Below are 22,719 nucleotides of genomic sequence, written 5' to 3' on the forward strand. Positions count from 1 at the left end.
CAGCAGCCAGAGTCTGGCACAAAGACCTCTTCTGGTTCATTCCTGTCCAGACCTGAGACCCCCAGCCCTTTGGTGACACCCCTCTCAAGTTACCCTCTTCTTCCTCCACTATCTAAGGGGCTTTGCCTTTAGGAAAACCCCAGCCCCTCCCATGGCCCTAGAGGCCCTGCAGGACCTGGGTCCTGCCTCCCTGTCCTACTTAATTACCCTCCCCACCTCTAGGATACAGAGAGGACACAGGAAAGTAGGAAGAGGTTGAAAGTCACTTGCCCCATTTTGTAAAGGGAGAAACTAAGGCAAAAGTGGGGCTACTAGAAGACAGTGGCCTTGCTCCCTCACTATGAGGGCCCGGCTGCCTCTGCCTAGGCCCCCTTCTTCAGGGGCCCCTGACCTAATACACAGGGCATGCACCACCCAGCACGCTCAGCGGAAGCGCAAAGCTGCAGAGGTCCCCTCAGGTCCCACCCCTCCGCTGCCCTCCATCTTCTCTAGTGCCGGAGTTCTGAGAACGGTAGTCTCTGTCTCTCTGCCTCTGCCTATATCTCTGTGTGTCTCTGTCTCTGACTCCATCTCTCTTGTCTCTTCTGTTCTCTCCCTTCCTCCCCAGCTAGGGAGATGGGGGTAAAAATCTCCCAAGATCCCCAATTTAAAGTCAGATCTTTCTCTCTCCCCTTCCTCACTACCTAATAATCACACTTGTGTGAAGTTGATGCTCTACATAACGAAAAGCGAGGCCTCCTTGGAGAGGGTACAATCAGACAATTTTTAAGATCATGGAGCATTAGACCATTCCCAACTGGGTTTACTAATCAAACAGCCAAATCCTTCATAACCAGCCAATCCCTACAGGGCAATTAAATCCTTCCCCTTTAAAACACTTGCCACACTGTCTGGGGACAGAAAGAAAAATTTGCAAAATTCATTTGATAAATTAGCCAGGGAAAAGAAAGGAGTGAATCAAGCTTTGTTCTTTTCATTTTTTTTAATTATGGAATTCACAATGCCTGAATAATGTTTAATAAGAACTATGAAAATTCCTAACAGTATTACAACACAACACAAAAGAATTAACCTGGTTACCGTGAAAAATTGCATATTTAATTAAGAACAGAGAGTTCAAAACTATCCAGAGATTTCAAAAGTGCTGTTGCCTGAGGGGCCAAATTACATGCTTCCAGGGCTGCTAACGGAGTTAGCGCGTTCAGTCATTACCCAGGCGTCCCCATTAAGTGACTCTGGGCAGATGACATCAAATTCATTTCAAAAGCACCAGGAACTGAAGCATTCACTTGGGTAGTTTAAGGGAAAGCAACTATCCTGCTGGTACAAATCAGACCCCTTGTTGATAAAGGCAATAATTAAAGAATAATGTTAATTAGCTGCTTTTATTTGAAGAAAAGTAAGTAGTTGGAGGGCTTCCAGGCTGCTGAGGTGGGAGTCACTCTTTCTAGAAGAAGGGGAGGCTGTGGGTAGGAGTGGGAGCCTGGGGCCGCAGGAGGGGGAGAGGTGGAGGAGGCTGGGACAGAGCATGAGGTAGGGCCACTAAGGAGGGTGCTGAGGCCTAGGCCCCCTATTGAAAGGAGCCTGGTCACACCAAGACCCTTGGAAAGGAAAGCTTGGAAAGCAAAGAAAGATGGTGCTGCTGGCATCTGGGAATTGTCACCAGCAGGCTCATTGCTACCATGGTGGACACTGGCAAAGCCAGACCTGCCCTCTGCGCCATTCCTGGCCAAACCCACTTACTCCACACAAATCTGTCACTCACTACTCAGGCACTTACTGTCACACTCACACACACACACACACACACACACACACACACCGACAACCTGTCACTCACTACTCAGGCACTTCCTATCATACTCACTCTCTTCACAACCTGTCACACTTAGTACTTAGTCACCATCGCCACCCTTGCTGGACAGGGCTGTCTTTTCAAAAACAGTGGCCACCATGACATCTCTCACCATCTAGGCTCTTCTTGTAATGTGACCTTGACACTCTTCCATCAAGAAGCAGGTCTAGGCTGGGTCTGAGGCTCAGAAGTGGAGCACTTGCCTAGCATATGTGAGGCCCTGGGTTCCATCCTCAGCACCACACAAAAACAAGTAAATAAAATAAAGGTATTGTGTCCAACTACACCTAAAAAAATTTTTTTTAATTTAAAAAAAAAAAAGCAGCAGCAGCAGCAGGTCTAGACCACCTTTTCTTGGACCCAGGACACACTTGGCTACTGCCTTGACCAGCACAGTGAGGTAGTCACCCCCCCAAAGGCCAGGTTACTCCTGGGCTCTCCTCCGTCCGCCCTGCTTGCTGGGGACCCACCCCACACTATAAGGAGGCTCCAGGGGCTGCACAAAGACACCACGGGGAGCTGAGGTTCAGTCAACAGCCAGCACTACCTGCCAGGTGAGTGAGTTGTTGAGTCACCTTTTTATACCTTTTCAGCAGAAGGCCAGGCATCTTGGAGCGGCGACAAGCTGATGCAGTTAAGCTCTATCCTTGTTCCTGCCACGTGGCATCTGCAAATTACAGTCATCATGCCCACAAGGACGGGGTGGGGGTGGCTTGTTGTACAGCAGGTGACTAATGCATTCATGGAGATGTACCCTCGCACACCCTAGGACTGCCTCCTCCCCAATACCCCACTCTCCTCACAGACTGCCCCAGAGGCCCAGCAGGACAAATACTACCAGCTACGAGAACTTCTTGCCAAGAAAGCCGTGACTCTCCACCATGTGCCCTGGCTCTCCACAGCCCATGAGTCCTCCTAGGGTCTGCCAAGTGAGGACGGAACAAGGGTGTAGCAAAGCGCACTAGCTGACCACGGAGGAGAAACCCCAGAGACAAACCCTTCTCTTGGACCCAGGACACACTTGGAGATGCACCATCGCACACCAGCTCAGCAGCTGGCCCAGGGTCCAAGGCTCAGATCCACTGCCTCCTGGTGAAATGGCTTGGTTTCCTGAGGCCGCAAGTCAGGAAGCAGACTCGGTCCAGTTCGGCTCAGTTGCCAGCTGGGCCAGCCCACCAAGGACACCACCCTGGGCATACAAGATGGACACTGAGGTGGTGGGTCAGCTCAAGGGCTGAGGGACTGTCCTCTGCCTTTGGTGGCCAAGCAAAAAGTAGGAGCTGGGTCTGGGGTTTCTCTCCTGCCTCTCCGGGGAGGCGGAAGACCTCATCAGCCTCACCCAGCACAAGACGCCACGCTGCTCTGCGCTATACTGCTCAGAGAAAAATTTCTTTCCAGACATGAATCTCACTAAGTAGGCCATGGGCTATGGGACCAATCCCCTTGCTTGTGGAGGCTGCAGAGGATGTCCTCTGAGGGACAGAGAGGCTTCTAGGCTGCTGGCCTATGGGACCAGCATCCAGCAACCCCAGGAGGAAAAAGGCAGGAAATGGGCCTGGCTCCTGCTATGGTAACCAGCTGTGCCCTTGGCTCCCAGGATCTGCTGCTTGTTCACTGCCCACTCCCAGAAATCCTGGTCCCCACCCATACTCTTGCCAGCTCTGTCCCCTACAAGCAACCCACCCTCACATAAGACCTCTAAGAGGCCAACTTGTACGTATGGTAGCTTCTGGGGAGGAGAGGGAGAGCTGGACATACAGTAGCGCCTTCCTACACACATGATATCTACTTCAGGTGTGAACAGAAAAAGGCAAAAAAGCCTGTATACACAGTCTACAGTCAGATTACCTGGCTCTGCTGTGTGTCTTTGAGCAAGTCATTTAACCTCTCTGTGCCCTGGCTTCCTCCTCTAAAAACAAAGGATAGTACCAGTGCTTATACCACAGCATTGTTATGGGAACAAAGTCATTTAAATGATGGTATTTATGAAGCATTAAGTTATGCCAAATACATAGTCATAGTGCTTACTAAATTAAAAATAAATTAAATTTTTTTAGATTTTCAGCTCCAAGGCATGTCAATTCTGTCCATTTTCTGGAACATTACATTAAGGCCAAAAAGGCAGAATTACCTCAACACCAGTCATAAAACTGGCCCAGCTGCTCCCTGGAGGGAGGCTGCTAATGCCATGACCTCAGGGGTCATGAAGGGAACCACTCACCACTCAGGGAAGCCTGAGCTAGGTAGGAGATGTGCGAAGTGGGAAACCCACACCCTGTTCCTGGCCCAGTAGGTGCAGGCCCAGGGACATCAGCTCTCCTGCTGAGTTTTAAAACATGACCTCTAATCAGGCCTCCAGGCCTCATGGTCACCACACCACACAATGCAGCTCTGACCTGGAGTGAGGAGCTCGCTATCTGATGGGGGAGACCGACAAGGAACCAGGGGATCACTTGATGGCATGGGAAGCACCCCAGGGTCAAGGAAGGAGGTGGAGCCTGCAAAGAGCAAGGAAGCACTGCCCCAGGAAGTGGAGGCACACACATAATGGCTAGATGTGTCAGGAGTGCAGTGGTCCAAGCATAGGAGCTGAAGGGCATCAGGACAGAGAGCAGAGGCTGGAGATTAAGGAAGCAGCTGGAAGACCCCTAGAAGCCAGGAAGGGCTGAATCCCAGCTCACTAAAGAAATGCTGAGTGTCCGTGGGAAGCTTCTGAATGTCACTGGGTACCTGCAGGTGAGCATCATGGTGCCTTCGCCAGAGCGCAAGTGCAACCCTTGGACTGCCCCCAAAGAGGCCACGTGGAAAGGGTCCCAGGAAGGACGAGCATCTCTTAGTCATTCCATCCTTGCTGCACCTGAAATCTTCTCTCCTGCAGCTCTGGTAAGAGGTCCCGGGGAGCAAATATGAAAGCAGATGACCAGAAAACATCTGTGGAGCCCCTGGTGTATGCCAGGCATGCCACTGAGATGATCTCATGTCTCCCACATTAAGACCCCATTTCACAGATGAGAAAACTGAGGCATGAGGGGACAGTTTCCTGGCTGTCATATGCAGCTAGAGAGAGCAGAGTTCATCTGTCTGGCAAGAGCTCACCCTGCCCCCCGCATCAAGCTACCAATCAGGGGCTTTCCCCCTAAGAGATCAAGGCTGGAGAGGCGGCAGGTGCGGTGGCCAATTCTGCAGTAGCAGCACCTGCCGGCTGGCCCCACATTACCCTGTGTCACCTCTACTGCAGTGAGATCAATACTCAGGGGGCTGGGCTTAGCTTTGGGGAAATCATTAAATGCTACACAAACTAGTCAAAAAATAAATGCATAGCAAGGAGACATCAAAAGGATCTTTGCCTGGGAGCAGGAGCAAGCGTGCATGCGCACACTTAAGACACGCCACACTGCACATGTGGCAAAGACACACACACATGTGCACACAAACAGATATTCACTTGTGGATACAGACACAACCATATAAGCAAAACACACTCAGAAAAACAGACATACCTACAGAAACACTGATACAGACACGAACATGCAAAGACACAAACACATTCCAAGATATGTGCACATGAAGATGCAGACACACAAAGTCACACTTACTCACATCCACCCTTTTATTCATTTGACTGAATTTTTGAGGCCTACATGTGCTTACCCCTCCGCTGCTCAGTTCTGGAAACAAGCTGCTCCGTGCCCTCACAGAGATTAGAGTCCACAGAGAGAAGGAGGCAGCATCAGTGACACAGAGATGTGTCTGACAGCCACTGTGATATGTGCCACAGAGGTGGGGTCCACAGAGCACAGGGGTTGTACAAGCAAGCTCCCAAGATGGAAGAGGGGTTGATGGGGCTGGGAAGATGGGGATGGGAAGTGTCACGAGGTCAGGGAATGTGGAGGGCAGAGAGAATGTGACTTAAGAACAAGATCAAGAACAGAGGGCACAAAGGAGTTGATTATACAAATTCAAGTCTGAACCAAATTCTGATGAATATAGTGAACCCTAGCGCAATTACTAAGAAAACCTCAAAACTAGTAAAAACAATTCATTAGTAAAATTTCAATGCTACATGAGAAAATATTCACCAATGCAAAAGAAAACAGAAAAGAAGGGGAAAAAAAGACAGACATACAGAAAACAAAAAGTAAAATGCAGACATAAATCTTACTATGTCAATAGTACATTAAATGTGAATGGATTAAACAATCTACTCAAAGTGCAGAGGTTTTTTAGACTGGATAGAAAAACATGGTCCAACTGCATGTTGTCTATAGGAGACACTTTAGATTCAAAGACACAAATAGATTGAAAAGTAAAAGACTCCAAAAAGATACATCATGTCAACACAACGACAGGAAAGAGGAAGTAGTTATGCCAATATCAGGCAAAATGAACATTAAATTTTTTTAATGTTACAAGGATAAAGGGCATTTCATAATAAAAAAAGGATCAATCCATGAAGAAAACATAACAGTTATAAGCCTATATACACCTAATAAAAGGACATGGCATGAAAACTGACCAAAATGAAGAGCAAAATAGTCAGTTCAATAATGCACACTTCAATATCCTGCTTTCAACAGAGAATTGAACTAGCCACAAGATTAGTAATACTGTAAGCCAGAAACAGAGGGCAATGAGCAGTCTGCTGAGCCTGGAAGGTTACAATGGGGACTTTGCCTCAAAAGCAATCTGAAGCCATGAGAAATGGTACTTGGCAGGATTTTAAGTAATCTCACTAGCAGCTGTGTGTCAGCAGAGTCAGGAAGGCCAGAGGCAGTCCAGGAAGACACAATGGTAAACTGAAATCCATTGCTGGGGGCATGGGCCTAGTGCTAATGGTGGGAAAGAAGGTAGGGGTGGGACACAGGAGGTCTGTAGGAGGGTTAAAAAAAAAAACAGGATTTAGTGACAAATTGTATGTGAGGGGCATGGGGGAGAGGGACAGTCTGGGCAGCTCCCAGGTTTCTGTCCTGTAGACCTGGATGGACCTAAGATGGAGACCAGGTGAGGTCAATTATAACTGGATCATCTTGTGCTGGAGACATCTTTAACACAGGCATTCAAAAAATGTCAACAAAGTGATTTTTTCTTAAAAAGAAGAAATGTCAAGAAAGCCGTCAAGCTGACAGGTCTGGAATCCAAAGGTAGAGAATGGAGAGTCGGGGTAGTAGCGGTCATGTGAATAGAGAGAAGGCCACATAAGGGACCAAGGGAACAGAATGAGAAAACATGGACCTTGGACATATTTAGAGGCCAGCCTAAAGGGAATGGGCCTGAGAAAACACCAAGAAGTGGTGGCAGGAGGTAAAATGAAGAGAACACAGTCAGAGGCCTGTAGGTGCTCTGTGGGGAGAGCGGTGGGTGGAGGTGCAGAAGGAGACAGTGTGAGCAGACATTCTAGCAATGTGGCTGAGCATGGAGGAAAGAGGGTCTCTCCATCCACTTTCTTGGGAAAGGAAGCGCAAGACTCTTCCCTTTGTACATACTCTGTGGAATGGGAGGTGATCCAATAGAACATGTGGGACCCTTCTAACAGGTTCTGAGCACCATGTGGAGGTCAGATGCTGCCATCTGTGCTGCACAGGGACACTAGGGACATAGGGACACCCTCGTCCAATAGCAGCCTAGAGACCAGCCATGCTCACCTCCCTGTCCACAGAGGCCCTGCCCCAAAAAATCTCTCCCAAGTACCTTGACGAATTCCAATCTGCTACAGGACAGAGCCTGGTTCTTCCTGGATCTTTCCAGGGACCTAGGGAACAGTGGTTCCCATGGGATCTTCTTGGAGGCAGACCCCTCTGAGATCACCCTCCCACTGAGAGCATCAATTTCTCTCCAGCCCAGAGCCCTCTCCAGCAGACCTCTACCTATTTCACAGGTCTATGGGGGAGGTGGGTGGGTGGGTGGATGGGTGGGTAGACGGATAAGTGGATGGGTAGATGGGTGGATGGGTGGGTGGATGAATGGGTGGATGGGTAGAGGGATGACAGTATGGATAGATGCACAATGGACAGGGTTAGTCAGTAGGAATGGGAAAGTTAACAGCTGGATGAATTACTGAGTGGTTGGAGACAGATGGATGAGTGAGCAGATTTATGAATGAACAGATGAGAGAATGTTGGTGGATGACGGGTAGTGGGTGGACAGATGGTAAGGAAGTACTCACCAGCCTCTGCTAGACTTCCAGTCTATGGTGATCAAGGATTGGACAAAACTAAAGGTAAGGAAGGTTCTCTGTTCTGTACTCTAGCCCACATGCCCCTGTAATTCCCCAGGCAGACATCCCATATCATCTCCACATATGGAAGTCAGGATGTGGCCTCCAGCACAAGGCACCCCATGTAGCCTGGGTCAAACACTCATACCATCTTGGTCATCTCATCTTTTCATGGCCCTTCCTAACAAGTGGTACCTGGGAACACACTAGAAACCAGGACCCCTGTGACCAGGGAGCAAAGGTCTCTTCTCAGATCATGACCAATCCTCCCTCAACCCCTTGTATGGGCTCTGCACACCTTTCGCCCACTGCACATCCACCATGAAAGACCTCCAAGCCACTGCACAGGAGAGCCAAGGACCTGCAGCTTCCACCCTGCTCAAGGCTCAGGTGCATCTCCATGACAAGTTTTTCAAGCTCCCAACCCAAATGCTGCTAGTCCTCTATACACTTAGAGGAGTGCCACTGCCACTTCCAAGACCCCTCTCTGAGCAGAGATCACAATATCCAGTTTGTCACAGAAGCTCCTTTCCCTAGTCTCCAATGCTCCCTCCCTCCCTCCCTTCAATGTTCCCTCCCAGGCTGAACCTAATGAGACCCAAACATAAACTGGGTCTCACTTCCTCCTTGCTTCCAACCTCAATAACGTCCTATTTCCCTTAGATGCCACCTGAATCCACTCGCTACTGTGGTCTTCAAGAGCCTGACCCACAGGGACCCACCTTCCACTCGGGATTTGTCCCCTCCTGAACCCCACACTCTGGCCTCCCTCCAGCGCCTTGCTGTACAAGCTGAGTCCCATGTCAAGGCTACAGGCTGCTCTGTGGCCATGAATTCTTTTGCCTGAACTTTGTTAACGGACTCCTCATCATTCAAGTCTCAAAGTCAGAATGTCACCAACCCAGGGTAGCTAAACACCATGAATAACAGGTGCCCCTCCATCTAGATTTCAGCACCCTGATCATTTCTTTCTTCCACTCTTTCCATTTCTGCAATTACACATTTATTTGTTTCATTTGCCCCTCTACACCAGCACCTGGCACTGTATTGGGCACAAAGTACAATATTTGATAAGACATTTGCTATTTGCTGGATGTATGTCAAATTCAAGCAAAGACTCCACCATTCTGTCTGTGTTTGAGTCCTTTGTGACCTTCGGCAAGCGAATGGGCCTCCCTGGACCTCAGTTTTTTCATCTGTCAAATGCAGCAACACTGGTGCACCCCAAAGGGCTGTAAAGATTAACTGAGAACATGGAGTACTGACAGGGCAAGGGGTACAGAAAAGTGAGGAGGCATCCCAGCCCAGGGGCCACTTCCAGATACAACCCTGCCCTAAATCCTTGTTGTCTGAAACCATGCCATGAAAGAAAAGTTCTGCTGTGAACAGAAAGCGCTCATGACACCAGATACAAAGTCCAGAGTGAAGCTGATGTTGACCATAGGAGGTGGCAGGGACTGGAGTCAGTGGTTTAAAAAAATCTAAAAAACTTTTTTAATAAAGCCTACAAGTCTATCTCCTTCCTTCTTTATCAACGACACGATTTATTGACCAGAGAGGCCATATTGACTAAATAAATCTTGATAATGACCACGGCAGCAATCAATACCTGCTTATTATCAGCCCAGGCCGAGAATTCCATCTTGCGGAATGTGGGCTGACGACAGGGGCGCCATGAAGCTTGGGTCCAGGGGGTCCCAGGATGAATGGGCAGGTGCCCGGGACAGCCAGGACTGCAGGGTAGGTGGTGCTCACTTTCCAGGTCAAAAACAAAATCATTATGGAGTTGTTAATAAATCTCCTCCCGCCTTACGTCGCTCAGGTTTTGGGGCAGGATACATTTCCATGAGCTGATAGTGGCAGGTTGTTTTAGGGGCTTTTCAAAAAAAAGAAATTAAAGGATACAAGTATAGTGACTGCAGATGGGGACCTCTTATGAGAGGCACCTCTGGCATTAGTGCAGCAAGAGCAGGGATAGGATAGCCAATAGTCCTGTCCTGCATTTAAGCCCAGGGGCCACTGCCTGTTGGCAATGTGACCCTGGAGCCCAGGCCTCAGCCTACCCAGCTGTAAAATGGGGTAGCAGAAGCTCTCCTTTCACATGGCTGCTGGGAAAACTAAGGAGATAATGTCAGGAGAGGGCTTTTTAGTCTGTCTGGCCCAGCATAAAGATGCAAGAACTACTGGTTAAAGAAACTGAGGCTCCCAGGCTTTTCTAAAAGACCACCAAAGGCTTGCAGTGGAGAGGCCTGACCTCCAGACAGGAGCTTGTTTCTTATTTATTGAGTTAGTACTGCAGATTGAACCTGGGACACTTTACCACTGAGCTACAACCTGAGCCCTTCTTATTTTGAGATAGAATCTTTCTAAGTTGCTGGGGCTGGCCTCAAACTTGCAATCCTCCTGCCTCAGCCTCCCCATCACTAGGAAGACAGGCGGGTGCCACTGTGCTCAGCTGGAGCTTCTCCATCAGGGACCAGTTCACTTGGCTGCTGGCCGCTGGCTCTCAGTAGACCACTCTGGATAACTCTGGCACTTGGTGACACAGGCCCAGATTTAAGAGTCCTGTACCCTTGGGGTACCCTGGGGGAATCTGCACCCAGCTGAAGTCCAGGCGAGTTTCCTTCATCTGATCCTAGCAGCCAGCCACAACAAGCCTCCAGGTTCCACCCAGATCTGGCAACCTCTGACTAACCAGAGAGGCCCCAGAGGTGAATGACAAAGAGTAACGATATCATAATAATGGTAATAATTAATAATAACAACACTAAGGGTGATAATTGCTTATCGTGTTTGCTGGGGAATGAGGATGCTCCAACCATGTGCTAAGGACCTTTCCTCACAGTGTCCCTATGAGGTAGGGGCTGTTTACTTCTCATTTTGTAGACGAGGAGGCTTAGAAAAGTCAAGGAGATTGCCCAAGCTCTCCTGGTAAGGAAGCAGTAAGACCAGGGTCCTGTGAGGTCTGACTGCTCTGGGCCCACATTCATTTCAGGTGCTTCTCCTAAGGAGACTGAAATTCAACCAGAAAGGCCTTCACATTTTGATGATAATAATGATGACTGTTCATAAAGATAAGAAGCAATGATTAATCACAGTCACTATTTAGGAAAGGCTTACAGCTCACCCAGCCCTAGGCTGTATCTAGTTGCTTCTCTTTATTTCTTACAACCTTGAAGAAAAGTATTTCTGTCTCCAAAAAAATTATAAAATAGAAGCTTTAGAGGCCAGGGCCTTGGTTTGCCTGCTCTGGGCAGAACTTGGCACAGCAGGAGCAGAGTGAGTGGGTAACCTGCCATGGCAGCCCAGCTCCATTTTAGGCAGAAACACTGAATGCCCTCAACCTAGGAGGAAGACAGACTTAAGTCCTGGACTCCCACCAGATTACAAGTGAGAGCTCCAGGGATGCTCAGCAGGGAAGCCCCTCACCCCTGGGTCATTGTCCCAAGGCCCCACCCCTTCCAGATGCCCACTGGGCTCATCAGCCGGCCTGGGGATAAGGCATTGTCCAAAACATTACCTGGTCCAAAAACATTTGAGCTGTCTGAGACGGAGGCCACCAAACCATCACTAATGGCCCGCAGCCTGCCGGCAATTAATTAATGGATGTATTAATTAGGATGAAAGCCACCTCCCAAGCTGGAATTGGGGTCACCAGTTTCGAAAGCGAGACTGACAGAGCTAAAGATAAAACCTTGCTCACCGCAGGCCTGAGGCCCATGCCCTACTCCCAGGCAGGGGTGAGCAAATTTCAAGAGCCAGGGAGTGGTGAAGCAGTGGGGGCTGGGAGGAGGGGACACATGTGACTGCACCCCAAGTGCAGGGGCAGCTGGTACCACACATCTTTCCTGTGGCATTCAACCATTCCATCATGCAAATGTTTATTGAGGGAGGGAGGCAGAGAGAAAGCAAATACATTAACAGACATCATGGCATCAATTGAAACAAGGGAAGGAGTCGAAGGTCATTTTGGAAAAAAAAAAAAAGAGGTGTGGAACCTCCATGAAGAGGAGAAACTTAAGCAGTGGCAACAGGCTGAGGGGGAGAACTGTGGAGAAATCAGGCAAAGGGTCCCAGATGGAGAGGCCAATAAGTGCTAAGGTCCTGCAGTTAGAACAGGCTTGGTGTGTTTAACGAGAAGTAAAGCTGCCCAAGTGGCTTGAACAAGCAGGGGGATAGTGGCAGGAGACAAGAGGGAGAAATACAGGGGGAAACTGGTGGGAAGGGAGTTCTGAACACATAGGACCTATGGGCCAAGTAGGGACAGGTCACCAGGAAAAGTGTTCCCCTCTTCAGAGTGGTCACTCCCAGCATCCCAACAGGACATGACAGAGACCTCAACTGAGCATCTCCCAGGTTCTGGGAACAAAGGTAACAGAATCTCACTCCACTGTCAGTGGAGGGTGTGGTCCACCAAGAAGCAGACAAAAAGGGGGGATTATGTGGCAAAGAAACGTACCAGTCAAGACCAGCACCTTCCAGGGGGCATGGGGTGAAGGAGAAAGAGAGGGCAGCAGGAGGCTGGTGGCTCCTGGACTGCCACAGAGGTGGCAGGTGAGTCACAACTGTTCCAAGAGCTTCAGAATCCCTGGGTACTCAGTCCCTGGCTAGGACAGCCATGGGCTTAGTTTCCAGGCAGGGAGTGGGGGCCAGTCACACTCCTTTTAGTCAGGGCATCCTCTCATGGCCACCATCAGGAGATACCATTAGCACACCCGTGTTCCAGATGAGAAAATCAAGCCTAAGAAAAGGAAAATGACTTGCCCAAGCACACACAGCTAGGAAGGGGAAGGACCAGGATTTGAACCTGGCAGCCCTATGCACAGTTAGGAGATGGGATGAGGGCATTTTCCAATAGATCAGGAAGTGGACAAAAACCTTGTTAAAAAAGTAAAAACTATACCTAGGCTTTTTCTGGTGTCTGACAATTTACAAAGCACCCATTAAGAGAGGGTTCACCAGGAGTCAGGTGCACAGTGTCTTATTTTACCCCCAGTCCTTACTCCCAGGTGATAGATGGCAAGAACGAGGAGGGGGCCCAACAGCCTGCTGGGCATCTGAGGCCTGCCTCTTTGCTTCTTTCAGGTGCTGCACACGGAATTCTGCCCATCTGAGGGGCCTCACACATGCCACATCTTTGAGATTTCTGCTGAGGGGTCACTTCTTCCAAGAAACTTCTCTCTGGTCCCAGACTTGGGGATCCTCTGCCATCGTTGTCTCAGAACGCATTTCCAATGTCTGATCACACACCCTCTATCCAATGACACGTGTCTACCCTTCCCACTGTCCCTGGGCTCACTGTGAGCTGCCATCTTGAGTTCCCTGAAGTATCTCCCATATATAGTTACTAGTTATATTACTTATTATATTTGTTATTAGTCATATAATTATTAATCAAAGTAAGTTCTACCTTAAGTGGTGAATATATATTTCTGGAAACAAAGGTAACAGTAATTATTATTCACTTTAACATCCTATAACACTTCTATGTGCTGGTCCAGGTCTCAGCACTCCATATGTATTAACTCAGTCCTCACAAGGATGCTTCAGGAGTCAGCTACTACCATCATCCCCATTTTACATACAAGAAAAGTGAGGCTCAGAGAGGTTAAGTGAGTCATCCCAGGTCATGCAGCTGGTAAATAGCAGAGTTGTGACCTGAATATAGGCCACCTGGCTCCAGAGTCCACATTAAACATCTTTGTAGCTGGAGAGGTACAGGGCTGACCTCTGCAGCCCACACCACACCTCCTCACAAACCTGGGCCCACAGAAGCTCCTAATGGACAACAGGCACCCAGGGAAGGTATCTCCAGCAGTGTGGCCTTTGAGTGACAGCTCCACTAAGGGAAATCTGGCTCCCGCTGGGCAGTCCTGATGACCCCTGTGGTCTCCCCACCCACAGCACCCCACCCAAACAGTCGGCTGGACACGTTGATCGATCATAATGGTTCCGGGGGAGCCATTCGGCCCGTCCAGTTTGAGCGACGGCGGCTTGCAGTCTTAAGCACTGTTGGGCTCCGGGCGTCTCGGGCAGACAACCAGCTCAGGCCAAAGAAGCCAAAGGATTGATTTTTTTTCTTTCTTTCTTTCTTTTTAATGACAAATGTATATTTGAGAACTGCTGTTTCCTTTGGCTGAACTCAAGGACAGCAAAGTGTGGGGGGCTGGGAAGGGCCTGGGCAGGTAGCCCCTGGCCTACTTTTGGAGGGTGATTAAGTTAGTGGAAAAGAAGCAGAGACAGTGGACTCTGTACCCCACTAACCACCCCTCTTCATGGGACTGTCAGGGGTCTTTTGGTTTTTCTGGAAACACAGGCTCTTCTGACACTAGGCACTTGGGAAAGGCAACCAGTGACCTTGACCCTTCTTGGGATCCTTTCCACTGCCCTGAGCCTCTGCTGTGCCCTATGCTTGGAATGCCCTTCCTAGGTCTCCACATCCCTTTTCAGTGTACCAGAGTTCCTAATCTGTAAGTGACACTGGACATCTGGGTTTCTTAAGTAAAATCTCCCATGTTTTAAATGCTGACAACTTTCACAAGAATGTTTCTAAATATTGCACTAATCCAGACACATATGCATAGCCCCAGACTCAGCTCCCTGTCTGCAACTTCTGTGGTCAGAGCTCCAAAAATATGAGACATTACAAGTAATATAGTAATAGGTTATCATAGTAAATCCCCAAGAGAGAAGAGAAAACCTGCCTAGAAATCTCTTCGACAGCCTGAAAGGCAAGCAAGTTCCAGCAACCACTGTTTATCTGCCTTTCTCACCCCTCTCTCACACTCTAAAAATATCAGCAAGAAGAAATAAGGCACCTACTAAGCATTAACTGTGTGCCTCACACTGTGCTAGACATGTCCATATTCAAAGCATTTTAATTTTCTTGAACAACTAGAAGGTAGAGACTATTACTAGTCCCATTTAACAACAAAGAAAGAAAGGCATAGAAAGATTAAGGGACTCATCCAAGGTCACACAGCTGGTAGGCAAAGGAACCAGGAACTGAAGTCAGCCGCAGCCCCTTCCCATCCTGGCTGTGTGTGCTTCCCTCTTGAGGGAAAGGGTAAAGAACTAGTTTGGGAACTGAGTTTGAAAAGCAAAAACTTTAGCCATGCCATAGTCTGTATGGTGTCCAGCACCTAGGCCAGTAGACCAGACTAATTACAGCAAATTACAGTCCTCGGGTCAGCTCTGGGGCCCTCTGCCCAGTTTTTGTAAATAAAGTTTTACTGGAACACAGCCATGCGCATTCATTCTTATTGGCCACGGTGGCTTTCATACTATAAGGGCTGAGAAGAGCAGCTGCAGCAGAGACATGTGGCCCACAAAGCCTGAAATTTATTATTATGATGTGAGTCTTTACAGAAAAAAGCTGCCATGTATACCTAATGGCAGGCCAACATCGGCTGGTGTGTCCAGAGACACAACACCCCATAAGGTTCTGAAGTAAAAACTCTCAGAGAAACTGCAGGGCCCTTAGAGTCCAGTGCACATTTGCATAGTGAAGGGGGAAAGAGTTGTGGAAACTCCTTTAACCTTCTCACAGTGGAGGCTCAGTGGTCTCCACTGTGGGGCTAAAACTGAAAGTAATGAAGAAGCTAGCTCCACACAGATTTCGAGTCCCAGGCAGAGAGAAGTGCAAGTGCAAATGTCCTGAGGTGGGAATGTGCTCAACATAATGAAAGACAAGAAGGACTTCCTGGCTGGAACAGTGAGTGAAGGCAGCATGACTGCACTGGAGAGATAATGGGGCAGATCTCAAGGGATAATCAGAAGAAAGGAACTTTAAGTATGATAAGAATATATTGTCCATATTCTACAAAACACTAAAACAATTTTTGACAAGGGCTAATGGGGGCTTACAAAGCAAGTATCTCCACCCTAGATATAACTGCTTGTCTAAAAAGGAAGTGACTTAAAAGGCTAATATCTCCCTTTCCTAACAACCATGTGGGGCTGGGGGAAGTCTCAAGGAGACAGCACGCTTTGCTGGTGCACCAAGCATGGTGCCCTTCATCGTTACCACAACCTGGTGGGCAGACAAGACATACCCGAGACTTGGATATTGGACGATTCACTCCAGAGTGCCAGAAGCCATTCAGGCTCCTGGTTCTTCTCTCCCCCTGCCAATCCCCTCCACCTTCCCTTCATCATCCATATAAGCCACTGTCACAAATAAAGAGCGTCAGCTCCCATCCTGAGGGCAAAGGAGAACAGACCCCAATCCCAAGGCCAGGATTAAAGGCAGACCAAGGCCATTCCCTTCCCACACTCCACCTATGCCAGTACTGGCCCTCTGGATGAGAGGACCAGGAAGCAACTAGAAAACAAGCCCTTAGACAGCAGCCTAGAGAACCACAGATTCTGGGCAGCCCCATCTACCATCAACCAGGTCCAAATTTAGCACCAGCTAAGGTGCTCGTGTTTGAAATCCCATCTGCCAGAAGAAAGGTTACCATGACAGAATGTCAAGTTCGAAGACAGAATTCTCTTTTTAAAAGAAGAGTTTTTTAAAAGGGGGAGGGAGAAAGAGGGGAAAAAAACATCAGAAATGCAGCTCCCTCAAGTCAAAACAGCCCCATGTTCACTGAAATAAGCTACTGAGATACTCGTGTGCTTCTTCAGGGTCGTCTGTAGTTTCTCAATTTTCTCGAGTGAATTCAGGTATTAATAAAAGAAATTTCAACAACCCCAAAAGGAAAGCTGGTGTGGGATGAGACGCTGCTCAGGTTTTCCCCTTGGCCTCCCACAGGGAGCCCATCTTTGGGAAGCAATCTCTGCCAAGTTGAAAAACCAGAATTTTGGGATGCCCAGAAAAGACTGTTGGGTACTTTAAATAAAGATTTAAACCTGTTTCTAGCTCCTGCAGAAAAAGCCCACAGGGTGTGGCATGAAGAACTAGAGAGGCAGATGGAATGGGTCACTCCCTGGGTGGACTTAAAATAAGTGTCCAGGAATCTGAACAACTTGTCTGTTCTTATTCCCAGAGATGCTGCGGAAGGCCCCCCTCCCATCAGTCCTTCCTCTCCCTGTCTCCCCAGACCCTGGCAGCCACCAGCCTCATGGGCCTGGGCCAGGCTGGGTCCTGCTGTCTCAGGCTCCTGCTGTCTCAGACTCCTGCCCCAGCAGCAATTCTATTACTTCAAAGTTTTCAAAGTTATGATTCCGCCAACAGAGCTGATAGCTTATTTACTGCTGTCATCTATAGAAAGAGGAATTTTGACACATTGTTAAATGATAGCACATTTAGATAAGTCAAGCTGTCAGAGGCTCTAATGGATGTCTAAACTCTCTGTGGCTGATATGTAAAATTTATGCACTTCAGAATATCATAAGGTTATAATATTTTAATCACATCCACGCTCTTTTCTAAACTTTGAGCAGGGAAAAACATTCCATCAAGCACCATCTCACTTCCCTGCCTCAAGAGAGTGTGCCCTCCTGGAAGTTTCTGCAAACCCCTTGGACAGGTGCAGCTTCTCTTGCTTGTCCTGTGGGTCTTGCTCCTAACTGCTGGCACCACAAGCAGAATTTACCTTTTCCTCCAAAACTTGGGCTGTGTGGTCCCAGCAGCCAAGCTCTATCCACCTCCAAAAATGCAGATGCACAGCTGGACCGCATGTCCTCATCTGAACAGGGAACCCCAAACTCTTATTAGCTTAAGGAACCCTCTCCTAAGGAGAAGGAAAAGAGGGTCTGCGAAACTGAACCCAGAGCGTTATATTTTATTTAAAAAAAAAAAAAAGTGGCAAAGGAAAGCAGAAAAAGAAAATCATAAAGGTATGAATCCAGTTATGACGATTATACACAGAAAAGCCATAAAAAAATACTGCATTAGTAATGTTCACCATAAAGCAATCTTATAACCAAATGAAATATGCCCAGCATTATCTTTGGATGGAAGTTTATTTCTTCTCGTTTCCTGAGCTGTTAGAAGCAAAGGGGGAAAAAACAGAGGAAGACAAGGCGGAGGCAGTTTCAAGGGTACCAAAGAGGGCCTACGGGGCAGATCATCACCTTTACCACAAGCTCATAAGACCCTAAGGCTGTTGACTGACCGCCCTCAGATGGAAACATCCCTGCTGTGCTCAGCTGCCCTAGAAGGAGGAATAACTGGACCACTTCCATATTTGAAAAATATGTGCTTCCAGAGGGCTGCATGCTGGCCTGGCCTAAGGTCACCTTTCTTGCCAAGATGGGTGGCACTGAGAATCACAGTCTGGCTTGGGGACAAGGGACCACCTTTGCTGCCTCAGCCACTTTACTTTCAGCAACCAGGCTGCAAGAAACCATCCAAGCTGAGCGACCAAAAATGAAAACCACACACCTTTTCCCAGGCAGCCAGGCCCAAGATAAGTGGGCCCAAATCTCTCAGCCTGTACAGGGCCCTGGGTAGGAACCAGTCCCTCCTACCTGCATTATGAGCCAGCAGAAGTTTGGGTTATTTCCCCTATAAGAAAAAAAACAGGGAGGGAAAAATGAAAATACAAATGTGTAGGAGTCATTAGCATTATGTATCAGAGAGGATCCCAGGCAAAAGTGCTGAGGCTCATAATCCGTTTCCAACAAAATTGCCACCTGGGAGAGCACCCGGGAGCTGCACCAATGGGCAGGGGGACAACAGAACATTTCAGGATGGGGGTGGGGAGTAGGCAGATGTGCAGGCCTGAATGTTTGCATGCCACGGCTGCCACATTTATTTCTCTGTTCTCTAGAAGTGTGCAGCCTTTCAAACTCCCTGGGGGACACCCCTTCCACTTAATATCGATGTAAATGAGCTACCCCCCCTCACCAGAAGCCTTCATATTTTTTGGCAGACAGAAAACCATTGTCGTAATGAATACTCCCTCCATGTAGACCCCTACAGGGGGAGAGGTCTTGCCACCCTGTGTCTCCATCACCTGCACAAGCCTCCCCACAACCCCCATCTCCATCCTTTCCAGTTCAAATCAGCTTTACCATCTCAGCATCTTCTAAAACCCTAACAAAGGGTTTCCAGATGCGAGGGAGTCCAGCTGGAATCAAGATTTGGGTGACCTCAATGGCTCCACAAAAGACCCCTGAGCAAAGAATGAAGAGAATGAGGTTCAAGCACCCCAGCTCAGAAATAAGCTCCCTAAGTGCCGCACCCACCCCTCAGTAGAGAGCCCCTGCCTCTCCCCCACCACAGCCCGTTCTCTGGATTGAAAACGAGTTATCTAATGAAAATTGTGTTAACTGACATTCTGGCCAACCGGGAGCAAATACCAGTGCTGTAAATCTCACCGCGGAAATTTTTTCCAGCCCAGAATAACAATAGGACCCTGCAAAGGGCTTTCGCCAGCCCTTCTGGTTCCTCTCCTCTTGTCTGCCACGTTCTTGTCATTCCTTATGTTACAGAACATCAATCATAAATAAAGACACTGTCCCCCAGCCGTGCCCGGGTCTCATTTACAAACATTAGCAGGGAATGCGATTACCATTGGCCTTCGTGCCAAGCCCAATGTGGCTGCCCAACACTCTCCCTCTCTCTCCCTTCCTCTATCCATCCCTCCCCCAACCCCCAGTCTTCTAGAAAGGCCACTTTGGTATCCTTTAAACCAGCAAGTACAGCTCACAGCCCTGCCTATCTCAGCCGGCCACCAAACTGCAGCCCCAACTCAAGCAGTGAGGACCTGGAATTGCAAGGCACTCGCAGTTATTAACTGCATGCCTGAGTGCCCCGATTTTCTCTCCAGCTCAAGGCTTTGGGGGAGGAGGGGAGCCAAGAGTGGGGGGTTAGGAAGGAGGGAGACTGGGAAGCGGCCAGGAGGAGGGGGATGCTGGAGCCACTTATCAGAAGAAACTTAAGGAGATCTGCGGGCAGATTAAAAAAAAAAAAAAAAAAGTGGGTCCCTTTTTATCTCCAGATTGATGCTCTCGCGTCTTCTGCGAATGTCACGGCCAAGGCAGGACATTCTAATCACATCCCCCCACCCTACCCCACCCCCGTTATCCGCACCATTTCCCCGCCCCTTATTCTCCTGCACTGGCCACGACTTTGAGACTCCAGGGCTTGGGGGGCTTGTCAGGGACATTCTGGGCACTCCCGGAAAAGAACAGAAGCTGGAGCTGTGCCTCCAAGGTGGGGTACTGGTATGCCCCCAGCCCCTAGAGGCTCCTGGAGGGCTGGCAGAAAACACCCCCAAATCTGGGGGAGCCACACAGCCTTACAGGAAGGAGAACAGGGTTACTGGGGTTCTGGAGGGAGTAGTCCTAGGAAAGGAAAGGTAAAAAGAGAGGAGAAAGAAAGAAAGAAAAAAGAAGAGGCTGGAGAACGGAGAAAAGAGGGGAGCGGAGGGGAGGAGAAGCAGCAGGCAGAAAAGGGCAAGGGAATCTCCCATTTAAAAGTTCCCATGGGCCCAAGAGCCGGGAGTCACCTGCTCTGCACCGCTCCCGGCTCTGCACCGCCTGGGAGGCAGGAGCGCAAACTTGTGCACGCCTGGGCCCAACACCGCCCGTTTGTACCTAGACTTGGGAAGGGGACAGAAGCGGGGGAAAGGCAAGAAGCAAAGACGAACCCCGAGAGCCCGGCCCGAGAAGAGGTGTGCGGCGCAGGCTGCCAGTCCGGTGGCGGCAGTGGTGGTCCCCGGTTGGCGGCGCGTCCAGGCTGCGCAGCCAGGAGGGCGGCCGCGGCGGTGGAGGTGCCGGCGGGCGGCGGGGCGCGAAGCCGCCTCCTTGCCAACCAGGCTGCCTCCTCCTCTCTCCTCCTCCTCCTCCTCCTCCCTGCCCACCAGCTCCCTCCCTCCCTCACCGAGCCCCAGCCGGGCGCGGACAGGCACACGGCGCGCTCCGCGGCCTCCCCCGGCGCCGCGAAGTTGGGAGGCGCGCAAAGTGCGGTGCGCTGGGGGCGGCTGGGGGTCCCGCTGGCAGCCCCCAGCCGGGGCCGCAGCACTCGCCTCGTTCGGCCGTTCGGCCGCCGGCTTGCTCCCTCGGCCGCGGGCTCACTAGCGCTTCTCCATGGTCGCGGCGGCTAATCGATGATTGAACCGAACAAAGAGCAGCCGCGAGATCAATTCCTAATACCTATCGATGGGCAGCGGGCAGCCGAGCCCTAGCGAGCCCCGGCAGCCGCCGCCCGCCGCCCCGGGGCGCCCGCCCGCCAGCCCGGGGACCTCCCCAATGCGCCCAGGGCGCGCCCGGGTTCCCCACAGCCGCGCGGCCGGCGCTGCCCGCACTAACCTGGAGTCGCCGTAGATCAAATCGCTTCCAATATTGAAACATCGATCCCACATTGGCGGCCATCTTGGGGGCTATTCGAGACGCGCACACACAAGAGTTTGGCTTTTCTCAATGGCTGCACTCAATATCCGGGCTGGACTCCCCCCAGCCCCGGGGCCGCCGGCGGCCGCCCGGGCCCCACGCGCCGCCGCCCCGGGCCCCTCGGGCGACCCCCGGCCTCCTGCCACCCACTGCCCCTCGGCGTCGCCGCTGCGGCCACCGCCGTCCCTGGGCCCCAGAGCCGTGCGCCCCCCCCCCAGACCCCCGGAGGGCGCGGGCGGAGCGCGCCAGGCGGAGAGCTCGGTGCCCGCCCCAGGGAGGCAGCCGGGGATGGGGTGGAAGGGGAGGGGTGGGGGAGAGGCAGCCTCTCCGGGAGGCGCCGGCGCCGCCGCTGCCCTGCCTGCAGCCGGCTCCCGGCCCGCGGAGCGCTCGCTGCATCCCCACCCCCAAGTCCGGGGTCGGTGTGCCGCGCGATTGCACTTGACTTTGGCTTTTTGCAAACTTATCAATACTGACGTAACGTGCTGATCAATGCGAAGGGAAGTTTGGGGAGGGGGGCTGCCGAAGGGGGAACGGGCGTGCGGGGCGCCTACTCCCCCGGCACCTGCCTGCCCGCCTGCTCTCAGCATTGCATACTTAAAGAAAAAGTTAATAGTTTGCAAGGCATTTTTTTCCTTTTGCAATGGGAGCACAGACAACACGTGCCTTGGGCTGCTCCTCTGCTAGCTAAGCTTAGGATCCAAGGGGTCGCAGTTTGAACTTGGGGTTAAGTAGACACTCCAGCGGGCTGGCGGGTGGGAGCCGCCCGGGGGCGCCACTGAGTCATGGGAAATGTTACCGCCTCCCGCAAGCAGTCTTAACGCCATTATGTGGTTATTATTATTGGGGGGGGGATATTTTCCATAGCTGGGCGAAAGGGAGAGTCAGGTCCTTTACAACAGGGATTCCTATCATTGTTATTACTTAGGGGATCTGCAGTCCAATTATAAGAGCTCCTCACAACTCTGCAATGGGAGGCCCTTTTACAGTAGTGATTATTATTGGAGGAGGTTCTTAGCCAACCCTCTGGAGGGCCTTGTCCCCTGGCTTGCTGTCGATCATTATTGTTATGATCTTGTTGAGGGGCCCTAGCCCTGCTGTGAGGGCTGTGAATCGTTAATGGTTATGGAGGTTGTGCTAATGTTATCGTTATTATTATCCTAGCCTAGTTGGGGACTCTAGGTCCTTTGCAACATGGAGTCCCTTTATTTAAACTGTCTTTTGGGGGAGAGTCTTTAGACCTCTAGGGAAAGGTTCTGGTTCTCCTGCAATTCCTCCGACTCTAAACAACAGGAGTGACCAGGTTTTTTGTTTTGCAATTTTCCCTCCCTTTTTGCTTCCTTGCAAGCCAGAGATTCCCAGTTCCCTC

General features: G+C 50.3%; 1 protein-coding gene across 1 annotated transcript in view; it reads right to left on the minus strand.

Moving 5' to 3' along the window:
• Cux2 (cut like homeobox 2) overlaps positions 1 to 21,335 on the minus strand; it is a 227,550-nt gene extending 206,215 nt beyond the window's left edge. Inside the window, exon 1 of the mRNA XM_076866790.2 lies at positions 21,273 to 21,335. Coding sequence (XP_076722905.2) covers positions 21,273 to 21,335 — 63 coding nt within the window. The remainder of the gene's footprint in view (positions 1 to 21,272) is intronic.
• Positions 21,336 to 22,719: the final 1,384 nt, after the last annotated feature.

This window comes from Callospermophilus lateralis, chromosome 1 (assembly GCF_048772815.1).
Source record: "Callospermophilus lateralis isolate mCalLat2 chromosome 1, mCalLat2.hap1, whole genome shotgun sequence".
Taxonomy (NCBI): Eukaryota; Metazoa; Chordata; class Mammalia; order Rodentia; family Sciuridae; genus Callospermophilus; species Callospermophilus lateralis.